This window comes from Sphaerodactylus townsendi, linkage group LG01 (genome assembly GCF_021028975.2).
Source record: "Sphaerodactylus townsendi isolate TG3544 linkage group LG01, MPM_Stown_v2.3, whole genome shotgun sequence".
Classification (NCBI taxonomy): Eukaryota; Metazoa; Chordata; class Lepidosauria; order Squamata; family Sphaerodactylidae; genus Sphaerodactylus; species Sphaerodactylus townsendi.
The window spans coordinates 27521085-27543889 of record NC_059425.1 but is presented as its reverse complement, the minus strand read 5'-3'; the positions used below and the strand labels follow the sequence as shown (position 1 = coordinate 27543889).

General features: G+C 46.0%; 1 protein-coding gene across 1 annotated transcript; it reads right to left on the bottom strand.

Moving 5' to 3' along the window:
- Positions 1–2353: 2353 nt before the first annotated feature.
- On the bottom strand, positions 2354–21834 carry LOC125443373 (E3 ubiquitin-protein ligase pellino homolog 1-like). The gene is given in 9 exon segments (XM_048515409.1): positions 2354–2687; positions 2690–2995; positions 4157–4345; positions 8275–8328; positions 8331–8483; positions 12721–12822; positions 13771–13900; positions 17105–17257; positions 21675–21834. Coding segments are annotated over 8 exon segments (1347 nt in total). The 5' UTR covers position 17257; positions 21675–21834; the 3' UTR covers positions 2354–2426.
- Positions 21835–22805: the final 971 nt, after the last annotated feature.

Sequence of the window (22805 nt, the reverse complement as noted above, 5' to 3'; positions counted from 1 at the left end):
GGACTAGATGGACTCTGGTCTGATCCATCAGACTCGTTCTTATGTTCTTAATATGACAACAAAAATGGAAAGCAAAAAAATGGTCCACAGACTGGAAATGGTCTATTTCCAACTCCCAAAAAAGGAGACGTCCAAGACTACTGCAACTATTGGACCATCATATAATTTCTCATGCAAGTAACACGATGCTCAAAATTTTACAACAAAGACTGTTACCGTATGTGGAATGAGAAATGCCTGATGTCCAAACTGGATTCAGTAAAAAAGATGCATTAGATGTCATATTGCAAATTTATGTTATTTACTGAAGTATATGGGAGAATTTCAGAAGAAAATCAACTTGTGTTTCATAAAGGCTTTAAACTGCATGGATCACAAAAAGCTATGGCTGGTTTTTGAAAAATGGATGTGTCACAGCATCTGGTTATTTTGATGTACAACCAGTGTGGTGTAGTGGTTAACAGCAGGTGAATTCTAATCTGGAGAACCAGGTTTAATTCCCCACTCCTCCACCTGAGTGGCAGAGGCTTATCTGGTGAACCAGATATGTTTCCACACTTCTACATTCCTGCTGGGTGATCTTTGGCTAGTCACAGTTCTCTCTGAACTCAGCCCCACCCATCTCACAAGGTGTCTGTTGTGGGGAGAGGAAGGGAAAGAAGCTTGTAAGCCACCTTGAGTCTCCTTACAGGAGAGCAAGGTGGGGTATAAATCCAAACTCTTCTTCTTCTACTCTGGACAAGAGGCTACTATTAGGACAGAATATGGAGAAACAAAATGGTTTCCAGTTGGCAAAGATGTTTTCTTCCTGTCTCTTCAATCTGTTTGTAGAACATATTGTGGATTTGTTTAGATGAAAGGGGAGGGAAAATTGGGTGGGAGGGAGGAACATTAACAAATTTAGATATGCCAACGATGCTACATCACTGGCAGAAAATAGTGACGACCTGGAATGACCACTAGTGAAAGTTAAAGGAGAAAGTTCCAAAACAAGACTACAGCTGGACATCAAGAAGACAAAGTAATGACTATTGGATAATTGCTCAACTTTAAGGTGGACAATGAGGAAACTGAACTTGTTCAAGACTTTCTATTCCTTGGCTTCATTATCTATCAAACAAACAAGAGACTGCAACGATGAAATCAGAGGAAGATTGAGATTGGGAAGGGCAGCCATGAAGGAGCTAGAAGAGATTCTTAAACGTAAGGATGTGTCACTGGCAGCCAAGATCAAGTTAATGCATGCCATAGTATTCTTTATTACTATGTACGGGTGGACAAAGCTGGACAATGAAGAAAGCCAATAGGAACAAGGCAGATTGTGGTGTTGGAAGACAGTGAAATGGATTCTGTGGACTACCAAAAATAAATCAGTGGGTTTTAGATCACATCAAGTCTGATCTGTCCCTAAAATGACTAAACTGAGGCTATCATACTTTGGACACATTATGGGAAGACAAGAGTCACTGGAAAAGACAATAATGCTAGGAAAAGTTGAAGGCAGCTGGAAAAGAGGAAGGCACAAGGTGAGATGGATTGACTTCATAAAGGAAGCCATGGCCCTCAGTTTGCATGATCTGAGCAAGGCTATTAACGACAGGATGTTTTGGAGGACATTCGTAGGGTCGCCATGAGTCAGAAGCAACTTGACAGCACTTAACACATATACTCCTCTGCATAGCAATCCCGGCCTCCCTTGGTAATCTCCCATTCAAGCACCAAGTCTGCTTAGCTTCTGAGATCTAATCAGATTGAGTTAGCCTGGGTGTTCAGCTCAGGGCCAATAATTGATGCATAATGAGTGACACCAGGACCATGACGTGTTAAAGGCAAAAGATGAGCAGAGCTGGTTTTCTGTTGCCTTCCTCTGGTGAGGAACTTCGATCTTCCTTGATGATCTTCCATCCAAGTACTGACCATGGCTGGTCCTGCTTAGCTTCAAAGCTCTGAAGAGATCCAGCTATGCTGCTAAGAATCAAAAATATATAGGGTTGGTTCCTATCAGCTGGCTGCTGAGAGAAGACCGGCATTCTTGCCCAATTCCTCTCCTCAGTGCAGGCCACCTCTCCTCTGTGTTTCTTAGCCTAGGTGAGTCCCTTGATAGCCTTTTCTTGCTTCGGAAGGCTGCTGGGGAATGGGAAGCTGAGAAATGACCCAGTTCAGCCACTGGAAAGCTGGTAGGAGATATCTCCATGGACAGAACTCAAAATAAATTGATGGATATGAAGGCACCATGAGAACAGAGCAGGGAGACTGGTCTATAATGGGCACTGGACAGCAATCCAAAGGGGATTTGCGATCCTGTCCCAGTGATTGGTATTTTCAGGAAATCACACAGGCACATACAGTCCCAAAGGGTCAAACTGTTCCCAGATGTTGCTGTTTATTTTTAATCTTCTTCCATCCCGTCCCCCCCACCCCCCAGCTCAGTCGAGAGGCCCCTGGAAGATGAGACGGACAAACCCCTGCTGGCCTGTCAGCCAGGTGCCACAGAAAGGGCAGGCAGCGTGGAAAGCGTGGGTGCCATGGGGCAGAGGGATCTGCGCCCAGTACTGCACAGTCTTGGCAGAGCAGACATGGCCACAAGGGCAGAAAGCGTGGGTGGGGCGCCCGGCGTCCAGGTAGAGCCCTGCCTCGCAGCCCAGCCACAGAGGCACGTAGGGCCCGGAGCGCCGGCACATGGGACTTACTCCCGTTCCAGGCCCCCTTTCTCCTTGCGGAAGCCCCAATTGTGGAACCCGTGGACGTGGCCGCAGTTGACATAGACCCACGGCTGCTTCTTCTCCACCACACCCCTCTGTGCCAGGCTGGGGAATGCCAGTGTGCTGAAGCCCACTGGGCACTGAGGCCGCGCGGCGTTGATCTCCTGGCGCAGTGCCTCCAGCTGCTGCAGCGTCGGCGTGCGCAGGAGCCCCTCTGACGTCCGCCACAGGAGGGTGGCACCACAGAGATCAATGAGCGAGCCATCTTGGAGCACGTTGGACTCTGATTCCACCTGGCAGGAAGGAGAGAAGCAGAGCATTAAAAGACACATCTGTTTTTGTCCTCTGGCAGCAGTGCTCTGATATAGCTGGAGGAGGCCCTGTCGAACTATCCATACACTCCTCCATCCATTGTGCCTGTCTTGTCACTCTTAGTGTCTGGTTGGTAGGCTTACAGTGCAGCTAGACTTAATGTTGGTGTGGCTGGATGTCATACACCCTAACTTCAGCAACACCACTTGACAAAGTTTTAAGGGTCAAATTAGATGACCAAACTCATATTTCCTGCAGCTGGAAAGCAGCTGTATAGAGCCAACTGCTCAAGTGGTGCAGGGGCCCTATTCAGACTGGGACAGTGCCTTGCTGTGGGAGGGGCTTCATGTTTGCGTGGCGTAGAGGTAAATAATATCACCTGGTCAATAATATCCAATTAATGCTCTGTTAAAGGGGCAGGGCATTTTTCTCCAGGCCTATTGGTAACCCTGCTTGGGATCCCTGTTTTAGGTCAGCCCCAGAATTCTTCCTCTCTCCCTTCATGCCCAGCTATAGAAGATCTCCTGCATTTTTAACGAAAAGATAAAACAGCTGCAGGGTGGAAATGAAGACATGAAGGTTAAGTAGGCATACAATATAGAAGTTCAGGTACAAGCACAAGCCCTATGAGCAATATACACTGAACCCAAACAGGATCCCATATATAACAACTGCAATCTCAGAAGAGAACAAATCAAATCACCCACACGCAGCTAGGTGCTATAGATAGACATGAAGTGTAACAAATTATCCAAATTATCATACACAAGGAAGTAATCAGCTATTTACAAAACACAAAAGTTCACCTGTCACAACACCAGCAAATTAGGTCTTGAGAGAAGAGGTCATTTGAACCGGGGAAATGGTAGAAGGAAAATAATTAAATCCTCCCTTCTTCTGGCTGCCACTTGGTTTTTAAAAGAATGGGAAATCCAATTAATGGTCTTCAGGTAAGCTGGCAGACAGATGAGTTGCAGACAGGTACTTTCTCAAGAGATTTCCCTGGGACTATTCAGAGGCAGGTTTCATATCCTAATATCTGAAATGTCCAGTATTAGCAGGAGGGACTGTGGTGGGAAGGGGGGTTCCCTTTTATCTGCAACAGCCCCCCCCCTTTTCTTCCCCCACTTCTTCCAACCTACCAGCTTTCCCCTCTGCTGTGCAGAGCGACTGTCGCGTAAAGCATACACGTTTCCACACACGGAGATCTCGCGCCACACGCCCGGCGTAGAGTCCTCACTGAAGCCGCCATTGGGGTGCATCACAAGCACCCCGTTTGTGGTCAGCCCGTCCATCAGCCCGTCCGGAGTCCTCCACTTGGCCGCCCTCTCCTACCAATGAAACCAGAGACTGGCATCACAGCACAGCTTGGGCAGGGGGTATAGGAGCCCAAGAGCTGTCCTTGTTGGTCTCAGATGTCAATACTGGATCATTTATTTATTACATTTATATCCTGCCCTTCCTAACCTAAATCGGGCTCAGGGCAGTGTACAGACATACTTAAAACAATGTATAAAACCAGTATATAAAACAATCCTTCAGCAGCGGCGTAGTGGTTAAGAGCAGGTGTACTCTAATCTGGAGGAACCGGGTTTGATTCCCCGCTCTGCCGCTTGAGCTGTGGAGGCTTATCTGGGGAATTCAGATTAACCTGTGCACTCCAACACAGGCCAGCTGGGTGCCCTTAGGCTAGTCACAGTTCTTCAGAGCCCGCTAAGTCCCATCCACCTCACAGGGGGTTTGTTGTGGGGGGGGGGGGGAAGGGGAAGGTGTTTGTCAGCCCCTTTGAGTCTCCTTACAGGAGAGAAAGAGGGGATATAAATCCAACTTCTTCTTCTTCTTCTTCTTCTTCTTCTTCTTCTTCTTCTTCTTCTTCTTCTTCTTCTTCTTCTTCTTCTTCTTCTTCTTCTTCTTCTTCAGCATCTACCTTGAATTCAAGATGGTGAATCACAATCTACACCTATGAAAAACGGTCAACTGAATATAAAGTGAGAATAGGAGGGGGGCAATGCCAAATGTCAACGGCACGTTGGTGAATCTTTGTTGGGAGGCTGGCAGATAAAATCAGATTTAAAATGTGTGGTGTCAACCAAAGGCCCAGTGGAATATCTTTGTCTTAGAGACCTGCAGGGCCCTTCTCCATTCAAAGGAGTCAGGGCAGGAACATCATCCATTTCTAGTAATGTTAATGTGGGGGGAGCGGGAGTTGAGGAGGGGAACGATCATCTCTCCCATCTCTTTAAACTTCTATAAATAGCAGATTCAAGGTGGGGAGAATGTTTGGGTAGGACTGCAGCACTGAGTACCCCAGGGAAAAATCTCTCCCTGGAAGTGCCATTTCCAGCAAGGCCGAGAAACTGGACCGAGAAACACTAGGAAGAGTTGAAGGCAGCAGGAAACGAGGAAGACCCAAAATGAGGTGGAGCGACTCAATAAAGGAAGCCACCGCCCTCAGTCTGAAAGACCTGAGCAAGGCTATTATGTAAGCAGTTAGACCCCTTCTCCTGCTAAAGGGTGCGACAAAGGCATTGGGAGGTCAAAGACTGGCCAAAGAGCAAGACACTGCTCCATGCAAAATGGATGCCTCTCAGAGGGTTTTGAAATCCATCCTGTGTGTCAAGCCTGGGAGGATGACCGCTGAACTTTTCCCCTGGCCCTAAGGTGTACTTTGCTGGACCATCAGGCTAGCTCAGGAGTAGGGAGCCTGCGGCTCTCCAGATGTTCAGGAACTACAATTCCCATCAGCCCCTACCAGCATGGCCAATTGGCCATGCTGACCCAGCTGATAGGAGTATGAGTCCTAATTTATCTGGAAAGCACTGATTCCTAGACTAACTAATCTCAAATACATCACCTGAGGGTGATTCGTTCAGCACTCTGGGTGGATATGCCACCTTTCCTATCTGTACCCATCCCAGCAATCAATCAGCATTCAAGAGAACAACCCAGGCATTCTCTTAGGTCCTGGCACTTCATTAAGCCTCTCCTATTTTTTTGCTGGAACCCCGGAAAAGCAATCAATTCTTTGTCTCTGGCTTTTTTGCCAGCTTATCTCTTAACACCTCAGAACCCATTTGGAGGTATAAATATTGGTCCTTTGGCCATTGATAGCATGGGTGAACATTCTGGATCTGGGCACACACGCACTTGTGTGCGGGCTCTTTCTTTTGCTCCTGGAAATGCTGGTTGTTTTCCTCTTCCACACTGCTTTCCCTCCAAGACTGGCAACTACCACGGAGCCCCTGAAGCCCAATCATATTTCCTCCCTTTTCTCTCAGTCAGCTCTTGTATGCTTTCTAACAATATAAATAGAAGAAGAAGAGGAGGAGGAGGAGGAGTTTGGATTTATATCCCCCCTTTCTCTCCTGCAGGAGACTCAAAGGGGCTTACAATCTCCTTGCCCTTCCCCCCTCACAACAAACACCCTGTGAGCTGGGTGGGGCTGAGAGAGCTCACAAGAGAGCTGTGACTAGCCCAAGGTCACCCAGCTGGGGCGTGTGTGGGAGTGTACAGGCTAATCCGATTTTAGGATAGGCACTCCACAGCTCCAGGCAGCAAGCTGGGAGAGGAATCGAAGCCTGGTTCCTCCAGATTAGATACACGAGCTCTTAACCTCCTACGCCACTACTGCTAAAGTGGCTGAGGCTGCTTCCGCACAGTGTCAATTCTCCTCACAGATTTTATCACCGCTGAAAATACAGAGACATGTACAATGGGGCAGTTTTTGGCACAATTTCCCCACCCCAGTATCCTTCCATATGTTTTCCATGTTAAGAGCCTGGCTTGCAGTGATGTGGTCATCAGAGTTGCTCTTGCAACTCGCTGCTTCCTCCTTTTTTGTTTCTTCATGCATGTGCTATAATATAGTGTTAAAATTTGGAATGGAAATATGTTAAGTGACAATAGACTAATACTGAGGGACAGAGTTACAACATCACAGCGCTATAGCATTGTTATAATTACCCTTGTAGCTCTCAAAAACCATAGAGTGCTGTGACAGGGAAAAAAAGTTAGAAAATGGCACCTGAAAGGAACAGGCAGCAGGAAAATAGTGCCAGTTTGGGCAGGAACAGTTTTGAGCAGATCATTGCTTTGAGATGGGATATTCACAAACTTGGACTGTGTCCTTTTCAAGGAGACAAGTTTTGGAAAGGGACTGTTTCAGAAAGTGGATAGAATGTTGATCTAGGATGTGGGAGACCCAGGTTCAAATCCCCATTCTACCATGGAAACTTATTGGGAGACCATGAGCTAGTAACACACTCTGAAATTCGCCTACCTTACAGGATTGTTGGGAGGATAAAATGCAAGAGAGAAGAATGATATAAACTGCTTTGGGTCTCCACTGGAGAGAAAGGTGGGGTACAATTGAAGTAAATTTAAAAAACCCAATGTTGTATTGAAGATGGGGAAAACCTGGAAATTACAGCACAACACTGCTTTGAAGTTTCCCCCCTCCAAACACACCCATCTCCAACTTTGGAAGATATAGCTGAGAAAGCCCTCTAAGCAGGAACAGCCATCACTGCAGGAGAAGCCGTAGAGAAGTTAACATTTCAGCCTTCCAACCCTTATTTGGAAACAAAAAAAATCCTACAGTATGAAAGTCAGATGAGCTTTCCTTGGGAGGGAATACTCAAGGATGGGGGCCATGACAGAGAAGGCTCTGCCTTTGATAGCCCCCGAGACTGTCTTCAGAAGGCTCTGGCATTGGAAGCAGAGACCTATTATACTCTGTTCCACATAAAGATGATAGTACACAGTCTGTTGTGGTGCAGCAGTTGAGAAAATCGTATGCTTCTGTATTAGAATACAGTCCCGAATGAATATGAGAATTATCATTCATTTTTACATGCTGCCTTTGTCAAAATCATTATTTTGTGTTCTACTGAACATGTTACTTTGATATAAGAGTGTTTACAGTTCATTTAACAACTTTCAAATCGACTGGAGGAACATCTCTAGGTAGGCACTAGGACCCAGACCGAATATTCTACAACAAAGAAGGTCTGGCATGCTTTGTTCTATGGTGTAGGAGTAAACAACCCTATTATCATCTTTGTGTGGAACAGAGTTTAGTGCAGTCCTGCAACCAGAAACACAACAGAATTAGTGATCTTCTTCATCAGCATGCTGGCAAAAATGAATTTGTTGAGTGTCCTTCTTATCTCCAGCCTAACCCTACCCTTTGCCCATTCCATCTACCTCTCCCCATCAAAACATGCAAAGACACACACAGTCGCTCCAGTGACTCACTTACTCCAAGGAAAATGTTGCGGGAGGCATCAAAGCCAGCAGCGTAAATGAATTGATGCGGAGCGATGTCTGGGGAGGGTTCCGTTCACAGATGACACGGCAGGCAAAGCGAGAGATGGTGCTCTGAGCCGATTGACCATCGACGGCTGAGTTGGCCCCAGGAGTTGTGTCCGTCACCACAAAATCAATCATACTCTCTGTGGAACGACCAATCTGGGAATAACGGAGGCAAGGCAGGAGAAGGATAAAAATTAATAAATAGGGTGGAACCTAAACATTTCAACGTCGGAAAGGGAATTTTCTGCTTCTCTCCCCTCTGTGGCCTACTGACCTCGATGATGATGAAGATGAAGGAGGAGGAGGAGTTTGGATTTATATCCCCCCTTTCTCTCCTGCTTAAGGAGACTCAAAGGGGCTGACAATCTCCTTTCCTATCCCCCCTCACAACAAACACCTTGAGAGGAGGTAGGTGGGGCTGAGAGAGCTCAGCAAAACTGTGACTAGCTCAAGGTTACCCAGCTGGCATGTGTTGGAGTGCGCAAGCTAATCTGAATTCCCCAGATAAGCCTCCACAGCTCAAGTGGCAAAGCGGGGAATCAAACCCAGTTCCTCCAGATTAGAGTGCACCTGTTCTTAACCACTACACTCTGCTGCTCCTTCCTGGGATGCTTGTTCCTGGGGGAGGCAAGAGACCCTGAAATGGAGCAAAAGGGGGTAATTGGTGGAAACTGCAATTTAACCTGGATCCAGCCCTTTTCCTGCTTCCTGAATCTGTAAGTCATTCACTTATTTAGTATTCACAGCGGCAGCCAGAAAATGAATTTTTCTCTCAGCAAAAGTAATCTGAAACTATCTGACATAAAGAACTCTAGGGTCGATTCCCCACTTCAAAAGTAAAAGTAGAGGGGACTCCTGCTCTGTGTTCGGCGCACGGTTTCAAAAAGGAGTACTTCCGACCAGGATCGAAATGGCCAGCTGAGGGGTGGGAGGAAGCGGCAGAATTAGAATTTGACTGTGTTATTAACCGTTGTCGCTGCTGGTGTAGTGGGGAGTGCTGAAGGCCCGGGGTATTTGCCGTGAGGAGCGCGCATCTAATGGTGGGTGGGGAATCGACCTAGGAAGCCCCAGACTACCTTGTCGTATCAACATATGAGTTTATTGCAACCACTGCAGCTTTGTGTGCTTTTCTTTGTCCTATAATACCTTCTATAAAGCTTCCTTTAAAGCTGTTTAGTTATAGTTATGGTTTAGTTATAGCATTACCTTGGGTGTAATATTTTTATTATCAAACACAACAGAAGTTTTGTGTAGAAAAGTACAGCAGAATGTGCTGTGCTTCCAGCCAATGAGAGCTACGTATTCTGGCTACCAGGGCCCAATCAGCACTCTTTTTCACCAGCAGATTCTTAATTTGAGGACCTGTCAATTCTACACGTGACTATGTGGAAATAGGCAGGGGCAGTCTTACCTATGGGGCAGTTTGAGCAATCTCCCAGGGTCCCACACTGGGGGTGGCGAGAGATGGTCAGTGGGGCGTGATAGAAAATGGTCGCAGAAAATAGAGTGCAGCCAGAATGCAAACTGCTGTATTTTGAAGGGATATGGATTATGAAAATTGGGCACGTAATTCTGGTACTTGGGTGGGAGGATAAAGGGGGCATGGGGGCATCCTTGGAAATAGGTGGCAGGAGCTTATCATGACATGGAGGTAAGTAACATCACTTGGTAAATAACATCCCATGATGCCTCTGTTAAAAGGGACAGGGAATTTTTCTCCAGACCTCTTGTCACAGATCAGCAATTTATTTGGCAATGAGCGCAACTGAAATAATTGTCACACAATGGCGTATATTGGGGGCAGAGACGCCATTCACCTGGGTCATGTGGGTGCTGCATTTTGGCCCCCTGCACCCTCTCTCCCCATGCTCAACCCTAGCGGAGCTCCCCCCCTCACTGAGTTCCCCCGCACATCCCGGGTTCTGGCAACTGGGCTCACTCCTGAAAAACCAGAGAATATCCAGCTTCTCTGCAGCCCAGAAATAAATGGAAAGGACTTGAAACCCCCTTTTGGAGCCCTGGGCCTTGGCAGCAGGGGACTGGCTGGAGTCGGGGAGCTGTGGCTGTGCTCTGCCCACTGCCCCAGCATGGTTGTTGTGCTCTGCCCCCTCCCCCTTTCTCCCCTCCAGGCCTCTGGCTCGGTAAAAGATACCCATGGAGGTGGTTCTGGTGTCCGCCCAGGATACTTTGTGGGAAGGAGGGCTGGCTGGCTCAGAAAAGACTTCAGGTCTCGTGGCAAAAGTCTGCTTGATGGGAGCCCCGAGACCTCGCCTCCCTCCCACGCCAGTTCCAGAAAGCGAGCGGGAAGTGAAACTACCTGGGCCACAGGAGGGAGAGCTTTCTGGAGAAGCTGCCCCCCTGCTCCCCCCCCTTCTCCAATTGAACCAAAGGAAAAGAAAAGAAAAGTAACGTCAAAGCAAAATAAGTTAAGTTTTATTTTTAAATCAGCGGGGGCGGGAGGTGGGGGGATTCAACTGGAGACTGAGCATGGTGGGACGCCATTTTGTACAGGTATGCCACTGTTGTCACATATGTATGAGAAAACTACCATGTGATTTGTTTTAAAAAATATGTGGGCCTAGGGTTGCCAGGTCTCTCCTGGCAACCATCGGGGTATAGGCAGGGCCTGTAGGGCTGCCAACAGCAGATTGGAAACTCGTGGAGATTTGGGGATGGAGCCTGGGAAGGACAGGCGCTTCAGTGGCATACAATGCCATAGATTCCACCCTCTAAAGTAGCCATTTTCTACAGGGGAACTTATTTCTGTAGTGTAAAGATGAGGAATCCCCAGGTCCCCCGGGAGGCTGGTATCTCTATTGGACTTGTTCAGAGTGGTGGACTCTAATCTGGGGAACTGGGTTTGATTCCCCACTCCTCTACGTGAGCAGTGGAGTCTAATCTGGAGAACTGGGTTTGTTTCCCCACTCCTACATATGAAGTCTGCTGAGTGACCTTAGTCACAGTTTTCTCAGAACTCTCTTCAGCCCTACCTACCTCGCAAGGTGTCTGTAGTGGGGAGGCAAGAGAAGGTGAATGTAAGCTATTTTGAAACTCCTTAAAAGTAGAGAAAAGTGGGGTATAAAAACCAATTCTTCTTCTTCAACTCTTCTAATAAAACTATTTAATCTACAAATGGATAATTCTATCTTTTAAATTATGCTGAGCTTATTAAAATGAGTCCCAGCGAAATTTATTGGAACATATATGGTAAATAACATCCCATCAAGTGTCTATGGAAGGAAAAGGACATTTTTCTGCCGGCCTTCACAGAACTATTATTCCCAGAAGTCTTTCCTCTGGATCCCTGAGATTTCCTTTTTGTTAAATCATCTTGAATTTAGTAGACATTCCTCTGAAACTTCCATCATAGTCCTGTCTAAAGCCTTCAAATAGCTATTGGCTTTTAGTAAGAGCACCATTCACAAACCTGGTGTTTTTTTTAAACACCTACAATGATCGCATATATATTATTCATTTCAATAGTCACAAGATTATTACCCCACCTTTCTGCCCTCACAGGGCCACCAAAGCAGCTAACAAATTAAAACATACAAATTAAAATCTCATCTCCATTAAAGCCATTAAAACCAGCAGACAAATATGTCTATTTAAAACCACTACATAAAAGTAGAAATGCCTAGAGCAGGGGTAGGGAACCTGCGGCTCTCCAGATGTTCAGGAACTACAATTCCCATCAGCCTCTGTCAGCATGGCCAATTGGCCATTCTGGTAGGGGCTGATGGGAATTGTAGTTCCTGAACATCTGGAGAGCTGCAGGTTCCCTACCCCTGGCCTAGAGATTTTGCGGGGTTGTACCTGGGGAGGGGAGGGTTTGGGGTGGAGAGGGACCTCAGCAAGGTATAATAGAGTCCACCCTCCAAAGCAAGTATCTTCTCCAGAGGAACTGATGTTGGTTGCCTGGAGATCAATTGTAATAGCAGGACATGGAGATCTCCAGGTGCCACCTGGACATTTGGCAACCCTAGGGAGGGAGAAGGATGCCCCTTGGCTTGCTGCCTAGAGGCTGACTAGACCCAGGGCTGCCTAGAGTTGTCCCCTTTTAATTGGCAAGACTCTTGTGCTTTAACAAGTGCGAAGTCCCAAGGGCTTTCCACACCAAATTTTTGCGGCCGTTCAGCTTCTTCATCGCATTGTTCCCCTGCCCTCACACACAATATCATTTACTAGTAATTGTTCTCCCTCCCTCCCTTCCCCCCACCCCCCAGCACTTGCGATTTGGATACGGAAAATCCCCTGGTGAAGTTCATCAATGAATTTCATCCCTTCATTCATCACTGGATTTCTGTCCTGTGTTGTATGGCTGTCAAAGGCCCAGGAGCCCTGCCAGAAACCAAGGGGACAACCCTGTATTTGCTGTAGCTGCAGTGGGTACCTGAAACATGTCAGTTTCACTGTCGTGCGTGTACTCCACAATCACTGAGTGGCTTCGGGAAAGTGTGTACGAGATGCTATGCTGGCCTTTGTTGCTCAGAGCCTGTTGGAGAGAGGAAAAAAGCCATGGGAACTGCCTGAAGCTCCTCTCCAGAATTTGAACGCATCTCCCCACCCATCTACCATACCCTAAAACCGTGGTGGTGAACCTTTGGTACTCCAGATGTTATGGACTACAATTCCCATCAGCCCCTGCCAGCATGGCCAATTGGAGTGCCAAAGGTTTGCCACCACTGCCCTAAAACAACCCATTCTCTTTCCAGTCTTCTGTGCTGTGGATTCCATGCCTGCTCTAGGGACAGAATATTGTCTCCCATTCCCTAGGTACAGGCACACTATTGGACTTGGAGTGCCCCAAAGTGACCACCATCTCTTGAGACTAAGACAAGGGAGAAGCAGAGACCTGAATGTGCCTGGAAATAGCAACCCTCAAATTTACAGGATTTTTGTAGTTTATTTTGGAAGGGAAATGCACTTTGCACATGCTTAGATCAACACTTCTTTGCTTGCTGCTTCACATATGTAGGGCAATAGGGCTGCACTAAACAAAATGGTTCACAAACTTGCTTGGATGAATGATTAGGGGCTATGATCCATCCTACTGTGTATAGCTTAAATACTGTAAGTAGGATCCTATTATGTAATTTTTGTACCCCTTAATATGCACTTTAATACCTATACTATGCTTCAGTTCTATCTTTTAGATTTCTGGTTCGTTCCATACATCTATAATCTTAATGCATTGATTATTGAATATCAAATTTTATTGGTTGTATTGACTCACTCTGCCTTGAATTCCTGTGAGAACAATGGACTATAAATAACATAAATAAATACAATATATAAATGAAAATATTTCAGTATGACTCTGGCATTAAACAACGGATCGGCACCAGACCCCTGAAAAGTCCTGGGTTGGTATAATGAGCTGGGTAGGGGACATTATGCTGGCCAGGAGGTATTTTGAAATTTTTCTCGGGGGAGAGCTCACCTTGGACACAAGCGGTGTGGAGATGTGATGGATGACGTCAGGTTTCACCCCATTAGCCTTGGGCCTCTTGTACAGGGCCAATCGGCTGCGACGTCGGCCCTTGTCACCGTTTGGCAAGGCACCATTGTACCTGCATTGGAAGGCACCAACAATAAAAATAATTGCATGTTGCCAAGTCACAACCAACTCACAGCAAGCCATCCATAGGGTGTTCAAGGAGATATATGAGTAGAGGTAGTTTGCCATTGCCTTCCTCTGGATAGCAACCCTGGACTTCCTTGGTTGTCACCAACCAAGTACTAGCCATGACTGACCCTGCCTATCGCCCACGTTCTGATAAACTTGGGCTAAGCTGGGATATTCAGGCACCAAAATGCTTGTCTGTGTGTTCATCTTTAATGCAAACATCAAGAAAAAGCCACGCTAATTTAAACCGATAACAAAATCCTCCATCCAGATATTGAACTCAGTTCAATTGGGCATACATTGAAAATGCTGGGGGGAAGAATTAAGACTAATAAAAGGAAACATTTCTTCACGCAACACGTGGTTGGTGTTTAGAATATGCTGCCACAGGAAGTAGTGATGGCCACTAACCTGGATAGCTTTAAAAGGGGCTTGAACAGATTTATGGAGGAGAAGTTGATCTATGGCTACCAATCTTGATCCTCCTTGATCTGAGATTGCAAATGCCTTAGCAGACCAGGTGCTCGGGAGCAGCAGCAGCAGCAGCAGCAGCAGAAGGCCTCCTCCTGCATGTGAGCTCCCAAAGGCCTCTGGTGGGCCACTGCGAGCAGCAGAGTGCTGGACTAGATGGACTCTGTTCTGATCCAGCAGGCTCTTTCTTATGTTCTTAATTACCTGAAGACAGAATAGTTCTAACACTTAAATGATGTATTGGGTGTGTCTGTCTGTGTGTGCCAGAGCCATCAAGTCACAGCTGACTTATGGCAAACCCATAGGGTAGCCCACAAAATAGAAAACAGTGTGCCAAGCACAATGCAATAGAACCGAACAACTCAAAAATTCAAAATTGGCACACTGACCTGGATTTGTATGTAGCCATCATTACAATAATCAAAGCAACATTTACTCAAAGTTTTGTATTGTTATTGCACACATGTAAATCCACTTACACTAATGCTGACCTTATTCTAATATACTATAATAAGAACATTAAAGTGCATAATATATATAAAGTGCCAGTGTCAATAAATCATATCAAAATACAATTTCATCATTTCATACAAGATATAATGACAAGGTCCATATGTGACTCTAAACTAATGAGTTCCAAAATTTTCTTAGTATGTCCATATTTTGTATGGTTTCAAAATGGAACTACACAAATTTTCACCAGCTGTATTGACAAACAGTCATTCACAAGTCCATATGAGACCACACTGTTCAATTCCAACAGAAATTTTATATCTCCATTTTTTTGTAATTCCCGAATTGAACTTCACAACAGAGCTGATATCTCCTGTGCCTTGAGTCCATTCATAGATGGTACATGGAAAAATGAGAATCCTGTATAGAATCGCACCACGCGTCTGAATGCGTTTTCGAAGGTATCTTCCTCAGTATACCGATTCTCAATAGCTTAATTTCATCCTGGGGTTAACATTCTTCTACAGTGTCATCTTTCCCCTAGAGATCATCTAAACCCATAGGGTATTCCCCTAGAGATCATCCAAACCCATAGGGTATTCAAGGAAAGAGATGTTCTGAAGTGGTTTGCCGTTCCCTACCTCTGTGTGGGCTGAGAGAGTTCTGAGAGAACAATGACTGGCCCAAGGTCACCCAACAGGCTTCTTGCGGAGGACTGAGGAATCAAACCCAGCTTTCCAGATTAGAGTCTGCTGCTCTTAACCACTACACGATGCTGGCTGAATATATTCAGAGGTCGCTGTAAACTTTGGCAAACCTAAGCTGTTGTAATACCTGAATGCAGATTAGGGTTGCCAGTAGGCTTGGAGAAAAAGGCCCTGTTCCTTTGATAGAGGCTTAGTGTGTAGAAATGGGCAGCTGAAGATTTTCATGGCAAACAACATCAACAAAAAAAACACATCCAATTAAAGGTCTATTAAAGGGACAATAATTTATTTCTCCAGGCATTGGGTAACTGCAATGCAGGCAGCCTTAACTAACTGCCTTTTTGAGTTGGGGTCAAACTGGGATCTCAAACCAAAGTTTATAGCAGGTTTGTTAACCACAGTTAACAAGCAAATGAGATTTCATGTTGATTTACTGTTAGAATCGTCAACTGCCTGGAGAAAAAAAACCATTCTGCCCCTTTAATAGAAGCTAAGTGAAATGTTACTTGTTATTTACTTCCATGCCATGAAAAGCTCCAGCTTCCCATTTCCATAAAGCCTGAATTAAATGGTCAGGACAATTTACTCCAGGCCTAGGGGCAACCTTATTTATTATTTAGATTTGGTAGATTAACTGGAGTTTGCAAGCAACCTCAAGAATTATATTCAGCTGTACTCAGTAAGGCTTACTCCCAGGAAAGTGACTTTAAGATTGTACTGGTTGTTGCATAGTTTAAACAACTATGGTTTGTAAACCATAGTTTAAACAAACCACCATTTGTTGTGCCCCTTGAATTTATATTTGCTGCTTCTACTGTGACTAAATTGTAACAGGCATGTTTTGAGATAAATATGATAGATCATTATCATTATCTGAATTATATATTACATTCACTCGTATTTTATAGTTCATCTTTCTCTGAATTATTTCATCATTATTCCTTACGGACTATATTCTTTTTTTGTGAGTGTGTTTTTATTGAAATAAATTTCCCACTGTTTGGACAGAAGCTTTGAATTCAAACTGTGGAAAAAGTTCCAATAATCCTGAGTTCAAAATAATGAAATGTTTGTTTCAGGTGGGTAGCCTTGTTCAATACGGTAGAACGTTAAGAACGAGCAGATTTATTCCAGTGTCAGTTTTCTTCAGTCATAGCAGATTTCATCAGATCCATGATGAATACTTGTGCATCTGATGACATACATAGAAGTCGAAGGTTCTGAATCCCTGCGTAAGTTTTAAAAGAGTGGAGCTGGGCTCATCCCAAGAAGATGCATTCTCTGTTCTGAAAGCTTTTTTCACTAAGCCTGAATGGCTGGGTGGGTCGGGGCAGGGATAGAATGGGCTAGCACTCTTTTTCTTATTCAGTAGTAAGAAAAAAAATGTTCTGCACATGCTTAGCCTTCCTCATCTCAATTTTCCTTTTCCTAAGCTCAGTCATGCTGGGGCCAAGGGGGTACAGTCCCAGATTTGTCCCTGCTTTGCATTGAGAGGCCCCTACTGCATCTCTACTTACCCCAGCACGATCAGCTCCCCGTACTTCACTGGCTCCTTGGTCAACAGGATACTGTCCCCTGGAGAAGGATAGATACGGCTGCTCTTGGGGCAAGCTCGCCGAAGATCTAGGGACTGGGAACTCACTGCTTCTGGGCTGCTTTCTAGCACCATCCTGCAATTACATGTCAGCCGATAGAAAGGTTTTGAGATTTTGTTCCTAAAATTAGAGATATTGAAGCACACACTGCTCTCAGCAGGACACTCTTTCGCTAGCCACAGACAATTTTTTTTGTTGCTCAAAGGGGTGGGGTAAGAAACTCTACGCATGCTCAGATGCTCATTATTACCGAACAATATTTCTCATCCTGCCCTCGTATTGCCACAACCTGTTTTGATGACTTCCCTGCATCCATCTGTTGCCATGGTGACACTCCCTGACCTCTACTGCTTCTAAGTTGCCATGGTGATACTCTTGCCTCTTAGTAAACACCTCTAGCATTTCCTGGTTTCCAAAGTGATGGCCCCCCAATTCACCACAGCGACAGCCCTAAACTACCTCTGCTCTGTTACTACGGCAGCGTTTCAGATATTTAATGCTGCCCTGTTACCATGGCAACACTCTCGTCTTCAACCTGGTGTCTTTGAGTGGAGGAGGCCAGGGTGGTTCACTGAAATCTTTTAACTATCCCCTGTTCCAAAGTCTGCCAGTTCTCGAACTAGTTCCAGAAATATCACATGCAGTCATGCACACAATACATCCTCCTTCACAAAGGAAAGAAAACTACAGGAGTCCAGAGATGGGTAACAAAGGGCCTCAAAGCCCAGTGTCGGTTTTTGTAACACCAGGTGCAGCTCTGTAATATGGGAGGTGATAATATAAGTAAGAGTGCCTCTAAGCATACACAAAGGCCAATTCCAAGTCCAAAGTCCACAGCCACTGCTGTCACTCCACATATGTTTCACTCCACATATGTTTAACACATGTGAGTTATGGGTTTAGCTTAGAGGATTTTGCAAAATTAATTATGACAACTATGTGTTAACATTGCGTGTGTGTGTGGGGGGAACCAGTTGTGGTGTGAGTTATGGGTTTAGCTTAGATGATTTTGCAAAATTAATTATGGCAACTATGTGTTAACATCGCGCGCGCGCGCGTGTGTGTGTGTGTGTAGATGGGGAACCAGCTGTGGTCACCCAGTGGTGAAGCTAAGGCACTTTGTGCATAGTCTAAGACTTGTATCTACTATTATCTTATGATAGTTTCAGATGGGTAGCTGTGGTGATCTGCAGTAGAACAGCAAAATTCAAACCCCCTGGCACCTTGAAGACCAAAGATTTTCAGGTTACAGATGTTTTCCAGAGTCAAAGCTCTAGTATTTTGACTAAGAGAGTTTTGACTCTTGAAAGTTGGTTGTTCCTTTATATATCCCAAAACTGAACTCAGGATTAAGATGCTGAACACAGGTTCGAATGTACACATCAGGATTGTCACACCCAAATCTTCTGACTTAATCTGAACCTGAGTTCTAGATGTCAGTCACAGCACCACATCTAAACACACCAACCTGCCAAAAACACAACAGATGTCCAAGCCCTTCCCAGTATAAACATCAACTTCCCTGCTTCGCTATGGTATCCCAGTAACCACACCACCATGGTAAGATCTGGTGCACAAATCACTATTATTGCATCTCAAATGTTTAGTCCAGCAACAAAACTATACACTACCTGCTGCACACACAATAACACAGTTATACATGTATAAACATATGGGGCCAAAGACAACATTCGTATGTAAGACAATGCAACACAACCTGATTGCAGTATACAAGCCAAACGCAGTTTTCTCTACCATAGTCATCTTCTTGATCATAATTTCTAAGTAAATTATCCATATGGACAAGGTCACTGAGACAGCCTTTAACCTCACTTCCCCAAATGCAGAACCCATTTCAGCTTCCATAATACAACCCACGCAGGTCTGACAAGGTTGTTATGCACAGGAATTTTTAACATCCAAGCTTGGGTAGGACTGAAATTAATCTGAATTTGAAATTTTGAAGTGTGACGTGTTTCTATTTTGGATTTTTGAAGCTGTTGACAGAAGCAGACATGATGCTTACTTTTTTTACCCCATCCAACAGTACAGCCACTAAAAAAGCTGTAAAAATACTTTGAATTGGAGGAATGGAATACTGAATTTTTTTGCAAACTAGGAAGACTTCTTTCTTCTCTGGGATCACCCTCTGGGATCACAGGGTGGCACGTTTTGAAGGGACAGGACAAGCACAGAGCCTCCTAGGTGGAATTATGTCATTAATAAGTAAGAGGAGGGTCTCTAGATCTCTGGCAGAGTACCTCGTTTGTGTGCAGGTGGTCTCAAGTTCAGTTCCCCATCATCTCCTGTTAAAATGATCAGGTCACTTGAGACCATGGAGGGCCACTGACAATCAGAATAGAAGATAATACAGATCTTGGGAGGCCAATTATCTGGCTCGTTACAACACAGCCAAACATGTTAACCTAGAAAATTAATGCCCGAGAGGGTGCACTGATGTGAATGGCCTTAGCTCCCCTGGAGATTATTTCCTGGGAAGTCTGACTGGGCCCCATATGAAAAGCCCACATTCTGCATGCTGAAAAGTGATACAGAAGTGACCAACAAAACCACATTAAAAATAAAAAAATGAAAACAAAGCTGGAAGGGCTGTACTTGGAGACAGAGGAGGGAGACAAGGTGGAAGCGGGAGGACAAGAAAGTTAGGGAGCTGGGGTAGAGAAATTGGGAGGTATGATGAGGACTGTGAAATAATATCAAAGAAGCGAGTGCTCCTGAGCAGACGCAGAGTATCTTTCCTTCCTCATCGATTCTGCAGGGCACACCTTGAGTTTAGGGCATAAAGCTTCCAAGTCAGACAGGAAGTGATTTTCAGGTTGCATTGAGCCCCAGCACATCTTTTTAAAGCACTATAACTACAGGAACTCAACACTGGTGATTTTTTTTAAAGGCCCTACATTGGGATATTCTGCGATATATTGAAAAAGTCAGAGCGGTGTCTGGGTTCCTGAATTTTGCAGGGAGAGTAGAGATTTGTAGATGTTGGGGAAGAGGACCAAGGCTTTCTGCATTCAGATTTGGCATATGCTGTGACAACAATATGAACATAACATAGTTGGGGCAGCGGGGGGTGGGGAATAATATCAAGAGAAAAGAAGAGGGTCGCATCTTTCTATACTGAGAGTCCAGGAAACTTTCATAGGTTTTTTTGCAGGAGGGAGGGATAGAACATGTTAGGATGTGGGAAAGGATGTTTAAAAAGATATCTATGGTATAGTAGAAAGAAAGGTACAAATTCTGCTATACTGGAATACGCTGCACAGGGGGCAATCTATGAAGCTACGGGGTGGCTAGGCAGTATATCAGAATGCTTTATGCATTTGGGTTGAGAGGCTGCATTTGAAGAAGGAACCTGCAAAGGGGCCAGACTCAGAGATACAGAAGATGTAGGGTGCAAAGGAAGAAGGATAAGACTGGGTGAGTGTGAAAGACAGAGGCCATTCCTTGTTATTTTGATTCATTTTGATTTATCCCCCAGGCTGCTCTTTGGGGACCCTTTGGGGAGAGGTGGTTGAAGCTTCTGGGAAGTGTTTGTTAGGGCTTTTTGGGTGCTCTGACTAACACCCGGAGAAACTACTGAACTTGCATGGGGTGAGGGGGTGGATAAGGCAACTGAGGAGCATGTGAAATGAGGAAGGACCGGAGGTAATGGCATCTGAGTATTTGGAGGGAAGCGAGCAACATTTGGCCAGTGGCATTTTACTCAAAAAGAAAAAAATAATGCTGCGTCTTTTATCCGTAATGCAATACCTTTTGCAAGAAGATAAACAAAGGCAACTAAATGAACCAGAATTGGAATGGAGTAGTCAGAAATGGGGGGGCGGGGGACACACACACACACACTGGACACACAGAGCGATGGGGGTGGATAAGGAATTTAGAGACACCCACGGGATTAAAGGACACCCAGACAAATCTGGGGTGCTGGTGGTGAGTTGCACTAAGGATGGCTCCACTAAATTTGGAAATTTGGATTAGGAATTAAGGACGCTGAGATGGGTTTGGGGGGCTGATAAGGAATGGAAGGCGGACACACGAATTAAAGGACAACCGTGGGGATGAAGGTAGCCAGCCAGACTAGGAGAAAGGGACAGTATGGAGACATAAGGATCCAGCGGGGCCAAATCCTACATAGAGGGAGTGGATAAGGAATGAAGAGCCAGACATTGGGGATGGTGGGATTATGATTTAAGGATGCCCAGTGAGGGATGAAGGGAGACCCTTCCAGATTTGGGGAGGAATGGCGAGTTGGCTACCCTAGGAGGGAAACAGACAGATTTTTTTTGGGGGGGGGATATCGAGACGGACAGACAAAACGCAGAGACTTGGCTAAAGTGCAGAGACCGGCGGGGGGGGGGGGGATGAGCGAGGCATCTCTCCCTCCTCCCTGCCCTCCCTTCCCGCATGCAACCCCCCCTCCCGCCGCGTCCTCCCTCCCCCCACCCCAGGTTTGGGGGTCTCTCCGGCTCACCCCTCTGCGCGTCCCCCCCGCTCCCCTGCGGCGGGTCCCTGATCAGCAGCAGCAGCAGCAGCCTGCGCAGGATGGATAGCCCTGCATTGCCGAAGGAAGGAGGCGGCTCTGCTGCTGCCGTCGCTGCCGCTGCCGCTGCCGCTCCGGCGCCAGGCGGGATCACAGGCTCAGCTTCCACCCCACCCCCCGGCCGCCCCAAGTCTGCAACACACACAACACACACCCAGAATCCGAGAGGGGAAGGGAAGGGGGACCCTGGCCGGCCCCTCCTCTCTCCTCCCCCCCCCCCCACCTAGGGTAGCCCGAGCCCTGCCCCACACCCGCTGAATCACAAAGCACAGAGAGAGAAGAAGAAGGCGGAGGGGTGTGTGTGTGTGTTTGTTTATTGTCTTGCAGGTGCAAACGCCTGGAAAAAGCTAGAACAGATGAGAATGGAGGGGGGGGGAGGCTATCCAGGGAGTGAGCGAATACAGGGAAGGAAATGATTGGGTTCTGGGAAGCAATGCCTGGGAGGAAAGGGAGAAAGAGCCAGGCATGTCTCACTTTCCGGGGAGGGGTGGGGGAGGATAAGAGACATGTGCAACAGATAGCATAACCCCATCACAGTACAGAGCAGAAGAAAAAAGCAGCAGGGGACTCGAGATCATCTTCGGAAATAGGCGGGTGATGGAGACAATAAGACCTGATAATGGCTCGATGCCATTATTTTGCACATCATAATCCCTGTCTTGGGGCTCAGTGTGTTAATATCTAATCGTTGTTGTTGTTGTTGTTGTTGAAAGCAGTCCCCCCACCACCCCCACCACCCAAAGTTTAACACAGATGTTCAATGGTACATGGGAACTATGAGGCTAGAGGGATTCTTGGGTGGGGTACTGGGTGTACAGAACTGGGAAACCAGCGTGGAGGAGCGCAAGATGGTTGTTGAAGATTAGTGATGGATGGGGAAGGATATTAATTGAGGAGGCAGGCTTAGGGTGCTGGCGCAGGGTCCAGAGCTGGTGACAGAGTGCTGGTTTTTGCATAAGGAAGTAATAGGAAACACACACACACCCCCAATAATTATACTGATTAAAGAGAAGGATTGCTCCAGTTATTCCCTCCCACATTCTCCTGATCGTGACCAGCCAG